General features: G+C 41.5%; 1 protein-coding gene across 1 annotated transcript in view; it reads left to right on the top strand.

Annotated features, from left to right (window-relative positions):
- The first annotated feature begins 18 nt into the window (after nucleotides 1-18).
- The window catches only part of LOC136645187 (uncharacterized), a 30,334-nt gene continuing 14,205 nt past the window's right edge, over nucleotides 19-16,147 (top strand). Inside the window, exons 1-2 of the mRNA XM_066621424.1 lie at nucleotides 19-347; nucleotides 1,683-1,763. Coding sequence (XP_066477521.1) covers nucleotides 19-347; nucleotides 1,683-1,763 — 410 coding nt within the window. The remainder of the gene's footprint in view (nucleotides 348-1,682; nucleotides 1,764-16,147) is intronic.

Below are 16,147 nucleotides of genomic sequence, written 5' to 3'. Positions count from 1 at the left end.
CCTCCCCGCTCCACCGTTATGACAGTAGGCAAAACACGCATGCGCGCTGGCACCCCACCCGCCCAGCGCGCGACAAGAGAACAAAGGCTTTCCCCTGCGCATGCCCAGAAACGTCTTCCTGACAGCGCTGGACCTCACTTCCCCCGTTCCCCGCCAACAGAGCGTACGCGTGACGGGTTTGGTCACGTGGCAGCTCCTGGGCACGCGCAGCAACCCCTCGGCCGGGCACGGCGCATGCGCAGTGTGCAAAGACTCTCGGGAGGGCTCCCCGTCGCTGGTTTTAGGCGCTCCTCTCTGTGGGGAAGAAAGTCGGACGGTACGAGCTCGCCGCCCGCGGCCCCCTCGAGGTCTGCTGTGGCGGTTTCCGCGACTCGGCCCGAGAAAGTCGTGGAGGGGGGAGAAGGAGACCGTTACACGCCCCCCCCGGCTGATGGCGGCGAGGCTCTGCCGCCTCAGCACTCTCAGGAGACCTCGGTGAGGCCGTGGCGGCGCCTGCCTCTGCGGCCGGAGCTGGGCGGTGGGCCTCGTGGAGGCAGGAGCCAGCCTCGCAGCGGAGGTGGGCGGGGCACCTCTTGCGCCTCGAAGACCCTCATGCTCCTGCCGCTGCCTCCTCCCCGCTCGGGCGGGTGGGCTCCCGCTGCTCTCTGCGGCTACAGTCCTGTCCACACTTGCAGGGGAGTAAGCCCCATTGTCTCTCGTGGGACTTCCTCCTGAGTAGCCATGCATAGGATGGGGTTCTTGGACTGCAATCCTGTCCACACTTTCCTGGGAGTAAGCCCTATCGACTATAATGGGACTTACTTCTGAGTAGACGTGCATTGGATTGTGCTGTTCGTCACCAGCTGTTCGATCACTGTCAGACCCACAGGGAACCTATTTCTGTTGATGTGCCCCAAACTGCTGCCACCAGCAGGGCCCCAACCTGTGAAGTCAGCATTTCTCAACAAGTGTACCACTTCATGTGGTCCACCTGTTGGAAGTACTACATGAAGTAACTGGCGATGATCGCTAGCCAGATGCGATGTGACAAACACCAGTAACACCAGTAAGAGGCGTGGGTTGCATGTGAGGGCTTTTTCAAGCTCTCCCTGCTGAGCTGAGACTCCTACTGCTGCTTGTTGCAATGCTTTGCTGGTCTTGCCACCAGGTGGTGGGGATTTGGGGGTCCTGCGAGTACCAGCAGACATCACGTCAAGTATCACCAAAGGTACGAGTACCACTGGTTGAGAAACACTGGGCTAAGACCAAACTAGATGTGATGGGGACGGATTTGCCCATTTGTTTAAACCCTGGTCCACCTCAGAGTTCTGATAAAAATAGAGTTGGAGCCCTGATTTTTTTTTTTTTTAGAACAAAAGGGCATGTGGCTAGAAAGGGCTTTTTCCATCCTGCAGTTCTCTCCTCCCATCCTCTCTCCTCAACTAAGCTCTGGTATTAACTTGGTTGAGAGACTTCTGTGAAGTGAGACTGTAGGAAGGGATGGCTCGTCTTCTACATGTACTTTTTGCAACTATTGTCAGGTGTTCTAGACCATGCTCTGTGCTTGGGGGCATATCTGGGTTTAGACAAACAGGTTTCCTGCCATAACATTTAGTTTGGCCCCCTAGGGACAGACCTGTGAGAGTTGGAGAAAGAGATTGGCACCGTGTTAACTGCGCGGTTCTCTCTCTCATTTGCTGCAGTGCTGCCCATTTTCTCTGCTGTCTCCTGCTCTTGTCTGCTCCTGCTTTCAGCATGGTAAAGAAGAATACTATCCCTGATGGGTAAGTATCCAGTCAAATATTTTGAGAAAGGAAGGGGGCTCTTACAGCCCCACCTTTTCTCCCTTGCTTCAGCACCATCTTTGCCATCCAGAGTAAGATAAGGTAAGTATTTGTAACAGCACAGGGAAGACACTGCTTACCATCTCCCAGGTGAGTATTTTATCCCACTGTTTATGAATACTACTCCGCCAGCAGATGGCCCATGTTCTATCCTCCTGTCATATGTGTTCAAAATGGAAATAGGTTGCAGCTAATTATCTCAGTTATGTCACATTATCAGTTGACACTGAGATTTCTTCAAAATAACATCAGTCATGTTATGGGAGTTCCTTCTGTGAGATGCCTTCATACCTCCAAAACGACATAAAATACAGCATGAATTATTAGCTGAAAAGTATCTTTAAACTGTACAGATTTGTCTGATTTTTATCTTGAAGTGCAAGACTGTTATATAGCTAGGAAGTAATTCTAGAATATAGAAATAGTATTGTTAAGCATTATCTCATGTTGGTAATGAAACTGATTCACAGGCAATAAATACAAGACTGATTTTTGAAATGATGTTTTCAAATAAATTATGTAGCAATTCCAAAGCAAAGTTCATTATTGCACAGACTTTTTAGTTTGATGTTCTCCATTCTTTCCTATGATCTGTAACATGATATTAAACTATCAACATAGCTTATGCTGCATGTATTATTTACTCTTGTTTAAATTATTAATACAGAAGTTCAGGAAGCTTGAAGAGGTAATAGAAGGCTGCTTGATTTCTGCATGGCTTGACTATAAAATTTTGAGAATATATTTAGAATTGATAGCTACAACATATACAAATTGAAGTGGGTCAACTCATTAGTGCAAAACTTACCCAAAGAGATGAACTGGAATTTAGCAGTGAGGGTAGCAATTCAACTTAAAATAGAAAGGATTGGTACCAAATAAAATATGAGGATAAAGTTTAATTGCACTCTGCACGTAGAAAATCAGGCTAGAGTGAAATAAGCACACACATCTAAGTTTTACAGTGAGTTGTAACTGATATGCATGATCTGTTACATTAAAGATGCAACTGATCAGTCAATTTGATTAAAACTATGGTTGCCCAGTACTTGTCCTATTTTAGGTTTTTTTAAATCTTGATTTTTCTCTGGTTGTAGTTGTGCAGTCCCTCCCCCCATACAGTTGCCAACTGAAAAACCTTGGACAGTGCCAAGTTCCAGTTCAATAGTGTGTGATAACAGAGTGTTGTATGCCTCACTGAATTGTTATGAGTAAATTTTCAAATGCCGCTTAAAAATTGTATGGAGCTCAGAGTGTGCTGGTGATGATCATGTGAACTCCCAATGGCACATTCTGCTGACTTAATTTTGTGACAGCAGCTACCTGTTGAGGAGATTTCCTTTGGTCCGTTTATTCCTTTCATACTGAGTTGTTTTCTGTGCATTGACAGTACATATGTGCAAATATCACATTGAAGGAAAAAAGGATACCATATACACAGTCTGTTTGCTCCTTGGCAACTTGATCCTCTTGCAGGGAAAATACTTCAAGTAGGACATTTTGCATAGGTAGATCTATGCATAACATAGTGCTCCATCTTGGTATCTCCTTCCTTTCTTGGGAGGGGCCATAGCTTGGTGAAAGAGTATCTACTTTGCATGCAGAAGGTCCTACTTTCAATCCCAGTACCTCCAAGCAGAGTAAAGAAAAATTTCTGCTGGAAGCCTTGGAGAGTTGCTGTCAGTAACTTCAACAGTTTTGACATAGATGAACCTTAGATGACTTGGTATAAGGCAGCTTCCTATGTTAGTGATTCTAAAAAGCAGATTTGCAGGTACATGTAAACACACGGTTTCTTGTGTTGTGACATTCATGTGATCAGGATAGTAACAAAAAAAAATATTGGGGGAAAAAAACATTAGCACTTATTTTGTGATTGATTTACCAATTAAAAAACATGGAAATGAGCCCTATTTGTTTAACAAATTTATGTCCTGTGTTTCCTCAATTTTGATCTTCAAGGTAACTTTACAAACATGTTGAATAAAGTTGCTTACAGTCTTAGCATGGACAGGCTTCTGCATGTGGGGTTTTCACACTGGAATGAAGGAACAGATTCCCTCAACCTATACTTGATAGCTATTCAAGTTCTTATTACCTTGTCCTTGGTGGTGGTTGTGGGAAAGTACAAGTTCTCCCTAGATGCACCAATCATCCAGACCAAATGTAGGCACAGAACAGATGATATCCAGGTCAAGAGGACAAAGTTGTTACTACTACACGGCTCTCTTCACAGTGAACTGGCTTCCCATAGACAGCCCTAATTATCATCTTGGGATACAACTTTGAACAAAAACAGCTGGTATATTAAAGTATTCACATAATTTGGGGTTGTATCATTTAGTATTGAACTGAAATGAACACAGTTGAGACAAAAATAAATTTACTAAAAATGTCATTAAAATGAGTACTGCATTTTTTCATTAAAGTGATATTACTATGATCAACATTATCGTAAAGATTTGTATTGTCTTTCTCAACAGAAATTTCCAAGTCAAAAAAATTTACGTTCAGTATTTAATTTTAAAACAAAATTAAAAACACAAAACAAACTTCAGAGAAACATCCATTGAAAATGCTTGAGTAAAATTGTCCTCGCCATGTATTAACTAAAGTAGGTATTAGTAGGAGCCTTTCAGAAATAATATTCTACCCAGATGTTCCCTTACCCCGATGAGACCTCCTGCAGCTTCTCTGGCCCCACAGTATACAGCGGTGGCCATTTCAGTACTGGGCACCAGGGAAGCTTAAGATTGAGCTCTAAATACTATTGCAGTTTGATAAATAAGACTACATAAGTTGAATACATAGTTTGTTAATCCTGAAACATTAACACCAAAACCACACCTTTTTAGTACTATTCTTTTGCCTAATTCTTCCTTCTGTGAATTGACCCCGTAGAAAAACATCGTTAGAGCTGCTAGCAGGGCTTCCTGTTAACATTCCGGCACTCTTTCCCTCTATCATACTGACTGGCAGACTGCCTACTTGTCACATTCCCATTTTAGCAACCTGTAAAAGCAAGGTTTTCTCGATCTGTAAAAGCAGAACAAAGACAGGGTAATGGGCGTGGGGTGGAAGAAGAACCCTGAACTTACTATAGTAGTTTTCCTCTTATCTGTGGTTTCTGGTATCCGTGGGGTAGGGGCAGGAATGTATGCCCTGCGGGTACCAGGGGATGCCTGTATAACTGGGAAAATTTTTTCCACTCTGCATATGCATTTTTTCATTGACACGAGGGTAGAAAGTTGACCCAGAATATATTTTATTTGTAGGAACCAAATGGTATGGGGTCTTTTGAAAAATTTTGGATTTGAATTTGTAATCCTTACCCTTTACATGTTTACATACATTTGCTGTTAAAAAAAGAAACAACCCAGGGAGAGCCCTAGGTTTAAGAAGTGCTGAGAGAGGGAAATGAAAGCAAACAAGCAGCTCTAAACTTCATGTTGTGTGTTTGGAAGCTCATATCATAGTTTGGATTATGAACATAAAATATGGTTAACATAAACTAAAATTTGGGTGACTTTTTCCTATTGAAGTGATTTCCCCATTTATTTTCATTGTGATTCCAGCTATCAAAGCTAGGTTGGAGCAGTATAGTAAGACAAAAGTAATGGAGAGCAGGAACCTTGGTTAAGAATGAATGGACTTCCTGCTGAAATAAAGCTTATACTTGCTTTGTTAAAGATGTTTAAAAGCAGGTGTTGTTCATCCTAGTACAGGAGAGAAAAAATACTCTTTTCAGTGAAACATTAAAAATAAAACTATATTAAATGGTATGGCACTGCTGGGGGGCAAGAAAAACAAATACCTTTTGGCTATTTTTTAAATTCTTGCATATGATTTTGTATGAATCTTGAAGTAGACTCACCACTTTGAATTAGCCTGAAGAAAAGTTTAGACTCCAGACTATACTTAATTTGTCTTTTTAGCAAGCTCGTCCTATAAAATATTTCAGTCTCTTTGTTTCACCAGTTGGCTGTATCAGTCTTTTTGATGATGTTTTGTAGCCAATTCATTTTGAGAGTGAAGACTTAAGCCCACATACTTTATCAAATGAAAGAGAATGTGTACCAGTTATCTATTCACTTTTTTTCATCCCAGGTAACTAGCAATCTGTGTGAAAAAATGTGCATTTCCAAATGAATACATAGTGCCACTAGTTTTTGTTTGGCCACATCTAAACTGTCTGAGTGATGTGCCTCCAGCACTCTATTTAAAGTTGCTGCATTTTAGATTGGGCGTACCACCAGCAGCCAGTGCATGACTCAGAAACTCTCTGCTAAAGAATGTGGCATATTATATATGCCAGATATTTGCAAGCAGCAGTGTGTGTGCACTTGTGTGAGAGAGAGAAAGAGAGAGTAGTGAGGGTGGGAAAGAAAGCTGTTAATGTAAAAATGTTTACTATCTAGCTAATGGGTTATTCTTGAACTAAATATGACATTACTTTTAAAGTGAGTGCTCCTAATAGATAATCATCCTGTATCTGGTCAGACATTTTCAAGGGTCAGACATTCATTATCTGGTCAGACATTCATCCCACAACTGTGGAGCTTCATTCTAATACTTGTGAAATGCTCTTCAGTTAACAGCAGACCAGAAAGCAGGGATTATGGTGCTGATCTTAACATTCTGGTAGATACATATGGGCAAAGTCAGTCCTTAGGATAGCCTGGTTCCACAGTCATTTACAGCTTTGTAGGTAAATCCTAGCACTTTGAAGTATGCTTGGAAGCAGACTGGTAACCAATGCTGCTAACACAGAATAGCATCATCTCACCTATGTGTCACACCTTTGCTAACTTTCTAGCAGCTGCATTTTGGACTAGTTGTAGCTTTATTTACTGAATTTTTACCCCATCTTTCTCCTGGTGAGGGCACACCCACCTACATCTGTTCTTCTAAGATTCATCAGTTACTTCATACATATTTTTCAAGTACAGTTTCACATCTATAAAGACAAGAAATATATTTATATAGCACTGAATTGTACAGACAAAACCAAAATCTGTGTCTGGTATATTTGCAGAATGTGTGTGGTCCTCCGATGATACAAAGATCATAGCTGATAATCCAGTTATGCTTTGAACCGTGCAATAAGCAGCAAGTGGCATGACCACAGTATATGCATGAACAGGCCTAGCAAGGCCTCGCAGTTACAGAAGCAGCATGCTAAATGCTGCCTCCCCTTACTTGAAAATGTGTCAGCCTCTGTTCTCACCTGGATTGAAATAGGATGAAAAGGGGAGAAAAGTGTGTCCCTTTCACACTTCTGTTCCCTTGACATTCCCTTTGACCTTCTGTTCCATCACCTTTTTTTCAATATAAGAAGTGGAAAGAGCAGATGCGAATGAGCAGACTGAGGATGGCATCCTAGATTGCTTTATGAGATTTTAACCCAATTGTTTAGTTGCTATCCAAGGACTGTGTAATAAAAGAGCTCTGGCAAATAGATGGTTTAGCCATAGAAGCAGTGTGACAGTTTTTGGTATGATTTCTTTATCCTGTTTTCTCCACTTCTTAGCACCACCTCTTGTGCAGCGAGTTACATCCACAAATGCATTCCTGATCCTGAATCTTGTACTGTTGCCATTACTCCCCCTTTTCCTGGCTACACTGCATGTTTACTTTAGTAATAGAGAGTCCAGTGGAGAAATCAGGATGTAGAAGCTACTGACATAGTATAAACTTCAAACTGAGTAGGAACTCAGTATTTTAATGGCAGTATTCTTTTGAAGTAAATGTTTTCAAGGGCGTTTACAAGTATCATTTTTTTAGTGGAAGTATCCTTTGATGTAAATGGTTTTTAATGGCATTTACTAGTAGTGTAAAGAAATAGGCCACACCATAAGAAACCACATATAAAGGGACAGAGAGATGACATGTAGGTGAAAACAAAGCATTCAAGAATAATTGGAAGTTGAATAATCAAATGCTGACTTGCAGCAGAAATTTTTTCCTTCCCTGCCCCAGGCAGAACGCTCCAATGCCAAAGAGACTCTCTCTTTTGAACCATTAGGCTTCCAAAGAAACAAAGCATGTTTGTGGTTCCTCTTTTTTTTTTTTTATGTTTCAGACCCCTGCACTCTTTGGAATTCACAGAGTTCCTGAAAACCTCTATCTTCTTTGTTGGTTCTATTTTGTATATAAACCTATTAGCATGGGCTTAGAACTCTAGAAATAAGGGGGAGTGATGATGATGATACCATCATTCTAGAATGCATACAACCACAATAACATGTAACATGGTTTTAATATAATAGCTTCTAAAGACGTTGGAAAAGATTATTTATTATAATCCATGTCTGGTTCCTGAAGACCACTGATGGCATTCAACAACCAAGAAGACATGGTCCTGCAACCATCCTCCTCCTTAGGTTCACTAAACTACTATATTGTTATAAAGCTATTTCAATAGTATAAATATTGTATCTATCGCTGCATATATTCTTGATAAAACCATTTTATTTTTGTTGTTGGAATTGCTTTATTAAAAGTATTTATATGCCACTCTTTTTTCCCAAAGACTTTCAGACTTCTAGTAAAACCTGGCTCTGCTGTGAAGGAAAAAAACTGTTAGCATTGAATGGTTCATTGAGAAAGTCAGAATAGATTCTGTCATCCATTCCTGGTGTGCACAAGACATAGTGTAGCTAGGCCTTTGCATGCTTGCTCGAAGGCTTACAGAGTGGCAAAAGGTCAGGGCTTTCACCAATTTGTCATTGCACTAGACTAGAGGCTTCCAGTTGTTCTTTTAAATGTAACTTATGTCTTCTAGTTACGTGTGTGAATCTGTCATGTCAAAGACCAAATAAAACTGAAAACTATCAATGGGTACTGTGGTTGTGGTGTGCTTTTAACCAATTATTAGGATTACACAAGATGCTCCATGTGTGTGTTTCTGGCACCAGCATGGGAACCATTGAAGTATGGCTACCATTACTGGTGTCACCAGTAATGTTCATAAGGGGTGATAATAGGTGAGGTTGGTGCCATGGGTATGTCTCACACCATTAACAATAAAGCAGATGTAATCATGCTGCTGAGCCTGCTCATTGTTGCTTCTTTGAAACATTACTAGCAGCTAGCTGTCTGGGACCAGTCATGTTAAAAGCCATTTCTGCCCAATGTTGCATATATGCAACAGGGATCAAATGTGTGCACCTGTGGACTGGGTAAAAAAATGGGTTAACAGTGGTCTCATTTTTGCTACCAGATATGAATTTGCAGAACACCAGAAATAATAATAAGCACCTGTATAGTGTCTTTTGAGCGTGCAAAGTGCTTCACTTGTTTCAAGCCATCCTTACAACAACCCTGTAATGGAAGAAAACATTATTATCCCCATATTTTGTCTGAGGCTGAGAGGGAGTGGCTTGCTTAAAACCACCTAGCAAGAATTCATGACAGCAACGAGGTGCGAACCAGGGTAGTCTGGATTTGCAGCTCAGTTTCATAGCTACTACACTAAACCCATTTCAGTCTTGCTTACAACATACTTTGGGGATTGGTCACCTAGTTATAACATGGTAGGAAATGGGTGAGATTATGTGACCCTGTGGATTTTCCCTTATTTCTCAATAAGTTTTGATAGTGTTGATCATAGTAATCTCTGAATTAGCTATTTGGTTTAGGAATTGAGCTCTAGAGCCCTTTAAATATTAATGTCCTGTAACTAATGTTAGTAGTGATAATAGCAAAGCATGTTATTTGATCATAAACAGAATGTCAGTATTGATGTTTCTTGACAATAGCAGTAGTTTTCACGTATTTAGTACCAACATCAACATCTCCTCCTATGTAGACTCCCTATTTTAAATCAGATACTGACACACTTGGTTCCCTCACTGCCTGAAAGCTGACAATTTATAGAAGTGTGGAAAAGCTAAATGATAGCAAAACTGGATTCAATCAATAACTCTTCTCCCTTCAAAACATTCTGTAATCCTGTTATTTAGCTTTCCTGGGTGTGACTGAAAGTGTGGAATTAATGGTTGTTACCAAAGGAAGCAGTGGAGGCAATATTTATTAATTGGTGTGATGATCTGTTCAACTCACTGGCGCATGGACAATTAATTTAGGGTGCCATCCTAACCAAATTTCTAGCACTGACCTAGCCACAATGCAACCCCAAAGTAAGGTAACAAATGTTCCCTTGCCTTGAGGAGACCCCTTGACTGCCTCCCCATTGCAGGATGCAGTGCACGCCAAATTGGCACAGCTATGTCAGTTCTGGAAAGTTGGTTAGGATTGCACCCTTAGTGGAGTCAGTTTCTCTGGTTACTGCTTCATTTTGCAAAGATCACCTAAGGGCGACGTAGTTTATTAACTTCTACCTATCTAAAGCCTTGATGTGGAAGAAGTGAAGGCAGGCCCATAGAATTGTAAAATAGTATAAGTCAGGGTTTCTCAAACTGTGGGTCCCAAACCCATTTGGTGGGTCACAACCTGTTCGTTGGTGGGTTGTGAAATTGACAAATTGCTAGCTGACAAGGAAAATGCATTGAGCCCTATGGAAAGTGAAACTGAGTCACATTTTGTGTTTATTCACAAGTAGGCAAACATGCCTTGGTCCATTGCAAAGGGCAGGCTGAGAGGAATGCAACACCACCAGAATGGTCCTGAGCCTATGAACAAAGGCACGAAAAAACACTTGAGAAGGAAGTCTCCCTTTCAAGTTAACAAATGTATTGAGCCCTGTGGAAAGCAAAACTGAGCTACACGTTTGTGTTTACTCATGGATAAGTAAACGTACCTCAGCTCCTATCAAAGACCAGGTGAAGGGGAATGCAAGGCCACCAATCTGTTGAATGTGGAGTTCAACATATGCTCCAGAAGGGAGGTTACCCCCACTATGGTGTGGTAAAAAAAGGTTAAAAACAGAGGCTTAAGCTAGTAAGGTGAAACTTTTTTTAAAGTCTTGTAAAGCTAGGTAGATTTGAGTATTGGAAAAGGTTTTCCAAACCCCTTCCCCCCCCACAGTGGAGACTCATTCTCCACCCCTACTCTTTTCCTCCTCTCATCCCTCTGAGATTTTAATGCTGATTGGAGGGATGTTGCTTAGATTTTACCCCAGTTCAGATTTTGGAGTTACCATTCAGTGGCATCACTAGGGTTCGCATCACCCAGTGTGGGATGCCAGCACGTCACCCCCCATGCAGTGGGCGGGGCAACACCCCAGGCAACACCCCAGGCGGGGCAACACCCCATGAGTACCATCACTCTGCCCCCACTGGTTTTTTGGCTGTACCTTTTGGTAGAACAAAGATAGAGCACATTCTGCATGAAATTACGCATTGATTGATATATAACATGATGGTATTCTTCGAAATTGTGATTTTAGTGATTTTGGTCACTAGTGGTATCACACACGTACATCCCAGAGTGTCAACTTACTAACACCTTATTGCAGCAGTTCTCAAACTTTTAGCACTGGGACCCACTTTTTAGAATGACAGTTTGTCCAAGACCCACTAGAAGTGATGTCATGGTGGAAGTGACATCATCAAGCAAATTAAAATAAATAAGTATAAATAATTAAAGTAAAACAAATAATTAAATAAGCAGAAGCCAGCCTTGTTCCATCAAGTGAATTTCCTCTGCAGCCAGCCTGCAATAACACCCCCCTCCAAAATCAGTAAGGTTTTCAACCCTATCCAGTGCCCAGTTCAACTTAAGAACTTCTGTTTAAACCAGATCACTGCCAGGATCCACCTGGCTTTGCAAGTCTCAAAAAAGTTCAGCTGAGGCTTATCAGAGGCTTATCAGCTGAAGCCTCTGTTTTGATCCTTTTTAGTGGGGGGGAGGGGGAGGCTGCCTTCTGGAGTATTTGTTGAGCTCCAGTTCCATCAGATCAGGACCATTTTGGTGGCTTCACATGCCCCTTTGCCAACACGACCGGGAGGCTTAGTTTTGCTTTCCATGGGGCTCAATACATTTGTCTGCTTGCAGGGAGGGACATCCTTCTCACGTGTTTTTGGGGGCCGCATTCATTGGATTAGGACCATTCTGGTGTCGGATTCCTCTCAGCCTGCCCTTTCCAACGGACTAAGGCAAGGCCACCTACTCGCGAGTAAACGCACGATACAGCTCAGTTTCACTTTCTATAGGGTTCCATGCATTTTTTGTTCTCTGGTTTTTTGGCCATAACTTTTAATAGAAAGGAGGTATTTCACTCTGGTTTTTTGCATTGCATTCTGCTGGATATTCCGCATCCAACAGTATATAACATAACAGTATTATTCCTAACCACTGTGGTTTTAGCATGTCACCCCCCCTGTGCGCATCACCCAGTGCAGCCTGCACCACCCGCACCCCCTCTAGTGTAGCCACTGTGACCATTCCTTTCCACTGGCAAAGAAAAGTGTTTTTGCAAAATGTTTTTTCTTTCCCAAAATAGGGGGGAGTGGGTTCAACTTTTTATAGGAAAGTAAGACTGCAGGAGTGAGAATCTAAAGGTCAAGATAAGTATATGTGCATAAATTATATGAGCATTACAAAGCTCAAATCCATTTGTAGGGTAAGGCTAATTCCTAGGAAGGCTAAACTAAGGGCTGAGGATAAGGAGGGATGCATAGACTTTGGAGGCTGGTGCTCTGGTATTGAAACCATTTGAATCTCAGTCCAGCCTAAACAAAAAACATGTTGGATTTAAAACTGATTTTGTCCCAAATCACACTGAACTCGTTTAAATATAAGAACTTAAATTGAACTGGGCACTTGGTAGGGCTGAAAATCTTATTGATTTATATATATATATATATAAATATAGAACTATATCCTATGGTGGGGAGGCAGTCACAGAGGCCTCCTCAAGATATGGGAACATTTGTCCCCTTAACCCATTGCAGCTGCCATCCTGACAGCCCAATCCTGTCCACACTTTCCTGGGAGTAAGCCCCATTGACTCTAATGGGACTTACTTGTGAATAAACATGGATAGGATTGGGCTGTCAATCATTTATAGTCTGCCTACCTGGGATAATGGCACAATTTCAGTGCTTGCTGCATTCTGAGGAGATCATTTTCTGCTTGAACTACTGGCCATGACATCACTTCCAGGTTAATGACATTACTTCCTGTGGGTCCCAGACAGATTTTCATTCTAAAAAGTGGGTCTCAACAGTGGCGTCACTAGGATTCGCGTCACCTGGTGCAAGAGGCCTGTGCGTCACCCCATGCAGTGGGCGGGGCAACACCCCAGGTGGTGGGCATGGTGATGTACCATTGCCCCACTCCCACTGGTTTTTGGGCTGTACCTTTTGATAGAACACAGTTATTTCAGTGTGGTTTGTTTCATTGCATTCTGCATGAAATTATGCATTGATTTATATATAACATAATGGTATTATTCCTACAAACTCTGATTTTAGTGATTTTGAAAACTTGTACACACACACGCACACCCATGTCAACTTACTAACACCTTATTGCAGCACCTCTCAAAATTTTAGCACCGGGACCCACTTTTTAGAATGACAATCTGTCCAGGACCCATTGGCAGTGAGGTAATGGTCAGAAGTGACATCATCAAGCAAATTAAAATAAATAATTAAATTAAAATAAAAGACATAATTAAATAAGGGGGAGCCAGTCCTGTTCCACCAAGTGAATTTTCTCTGTAGCCTGCCTGAAATAACACCCCCCCCCCCAAAAAAAAGAATCAGATTATCAGCCCTCCCCAGTACCCAGTTTAAAGTTCTTCTATTTCAAACATATCAATATAAAGACCAACCTGGCTTTACAGTGCAAAATAGAAAACATTCCCCTTACCAGTTCAAGCCTCTTTTTTTGGTCCTTTTTAGTAGGGTGGGGGGGGGGGGAGGCTGCCTTCTGGAACATTTGTTGCACTCCAGTTCCATCAGATTGGGACCATTCTGGTGTCCTCACATTCCCCTTTTGCCTGGCCTGATCACAAGCCAAGGCACGTCTGCCTACTTGTGAGTAAACGCAACTGTGTGACTTAGTTTCGCTTTCCATAGGACTCAATGCAACTGGGAGGGAAGGACCTCCTTCTTGGGTGTTTTTGGGGAGCTGCATTCATTGGATCATGACCATTCTGATGTTGTTGGATTCCTCTCGGCCTGTCTTTTCTGACGGACTCAGGGAAGTCCACCTACTCATGAGTAAATATGACCACGTGGCTTAGTTTCTCTTTCCATAGGGCTCAATACACTCGCAGTTTGGAGGGAGGGACTTTTTGGGTGCTGCATTCATTGTATAGGGACCATTCAGGTTTTGTTGGATTCCTCTCAGCCTGCCTGAGACGCACTCAGGCACATTCGCCTACCCGCGAGTAAAGACATGATACAACTCGGTTTCACTTTCCATAGGGCTCCATGCATTTTTTTGTTTACGGTTTTTTGGCGATAACGTTTGAAGGAAAGGAGCTATTTCACTCTGGTCTTGATGATGGGGTTGCTCCTAAAACCGCGATTTTAGCACGTCATCCCCCCATGTTATATGTTGGTATAAGTTCAACATATGAAACAGTACTAAATTGGAGCTTTCTGATTTTCAAAAAGAAAAAAAATCACTTGGGAGAGGATGGATAGGTTGATTTTTTGTAGAATTAACATTTTCAGTGTTCAGATTGTTTGGCTGTATTTAATCTGTTTCAGATTGATTGATTGGTTGATTGATTATATAGCTACTGATAGGAAAAAGAATTATTGAGCTTATATTGTATGTTCATATATGTATACAGTATCCCAGTATTCAAAGAGAAATGTCCATGAAATATCATATTTTTCCACTTGTTCATTTTAATAGTTTTAGATTGTGAACCCTTTGCGGACAGGAAACTATTTGCTTATTTATGTATTTTGCTATGTAAACCTCTTTGTGAACTACTTTTTTAAGCAGTATATTAATATTCTTAAATAATAAAATAATTTTAAAATAATAAAAACCATTGCAGTTATGACTGGCCTCGTACATGCGAGCCTGCAATATCTCATTCCTGCCACAACTGGATGCATGTTTGACTGAAAGCTTCTATGATTGTGCTGACCAGTCATAGAAACATTGGGAGTGGTCACCTGGGCATGGCTCCGTGTGAATTTCTAGTTCCCAGGAATTCCAGGGCTTTCATGGCTTGTCATAGGCAGAAGGGTGTGTGTGTGTGAGTGTGTGTGTGATAGTAGAGTTGCAGCACACCACCAACATCTCAAACACTCTATTGTATGTCATTCTACATGGTATTGTATATATTTAGGAACATTACCCCAAAATTGCAAATCATTGAGTTGGCTTCTTAATTTTTTTGAATTCTTCTGAAGACTAGATGTTAAAAAAAGATGAGATGTTGCTGATGTAGAGCTTGGTAATAGGCCGTCTACAACACATTGCAGTCTTAAGATGGGGTTTTAGAAGGTTCATTGAAAACTTGTGCAAGTTGTGTCAAAGTATACTAAGCAATATATTGATGGCCACTCTCCATTTGAAAATATAAATGCTTGTTGGAATTTTTTCTAATGAATTGGCATCGCTGCCTGCATGTTTACAGATCATGGGTTGTATCCTAAGGTTTCACACATCCCTGTTCCATCATCAGAAGCTCCTTCCCGGAATGGAAGAAGAGATGGTGGAGCAGAGCTCTGCAAAACTGAGGATACATGTACAAGCCATCATCGTCTTCTACAGAAAATTCCTGATGATGTCTAAGGGCTTAAGCTTCAGAAGATGGTATTTCTTCTTGTGTGGAAAAAAATATATTTTATGTATAGGTATTTGCTACAAAATTGCATTATGTATAATTAATTCAAAAACCTGTGCACAATTAAAAGTAGGTAGTAATATGTCAATTGTAAATGTCTAAGGGCGCAATCCTAACCAAATTTCCAGCGCTGTCATAGCAGCGCCAGTGGGACATGTGCTGCATCCTACAGTTGGGGGGTAGTCACAGAGGCCTCCTCAAGGTAAGGCATTGTCTGTTCCCTTACCTCAGAGTTGCATTTCCCTTATGTCAGTGCTGAAAAGTGGGTTAGGATTGTGCCCTAAGCCTTTTTTTCTATGAGAAACATCTGCATCCATTTGTTCCCAAACATCACAAGCATACATTTGGTTCAGCATTCCAGTACTGGAACACCTTAATTTTCATTACCTTGGTCTGCATAAACACTGAAGTAATAGAAAATCATATTATAATTTCAGTAACCAAATTATTTGGGGTCTTATCCAATAAAAGTTAGGGCCCAATCCAATCCAATTTTTCCAGTGCTGGTGTAGCTGAGCCAAAGGGGCATGCACTGCTTCCTGTGGTGGGGAGGCAGTCACAGAGGCCTCCTCAAGGTAAGGGAACATTTGTTCCCTTAGTT

The sequence above is a fragment of the Tiliqua scincoides genome, chromosome 3 (genome assembly GCF_035046505.1).
Source record: "Tiliqua scincoides isolate rTilSci1 chromosome 3, rTilSci1.hap2, whole genome shotgun sequence".
NCBI lineage: Eukaryota > Metazoa > Chordata > Lepidosauria > Squamata > Scincidae > Tiliqua > Tiliqua scincoides.
The sequence above is the reverse complement of the archived record's forward strand: the minus strand, read 5'-3'. Positions and strand labels throughout refer to the sequence as shown.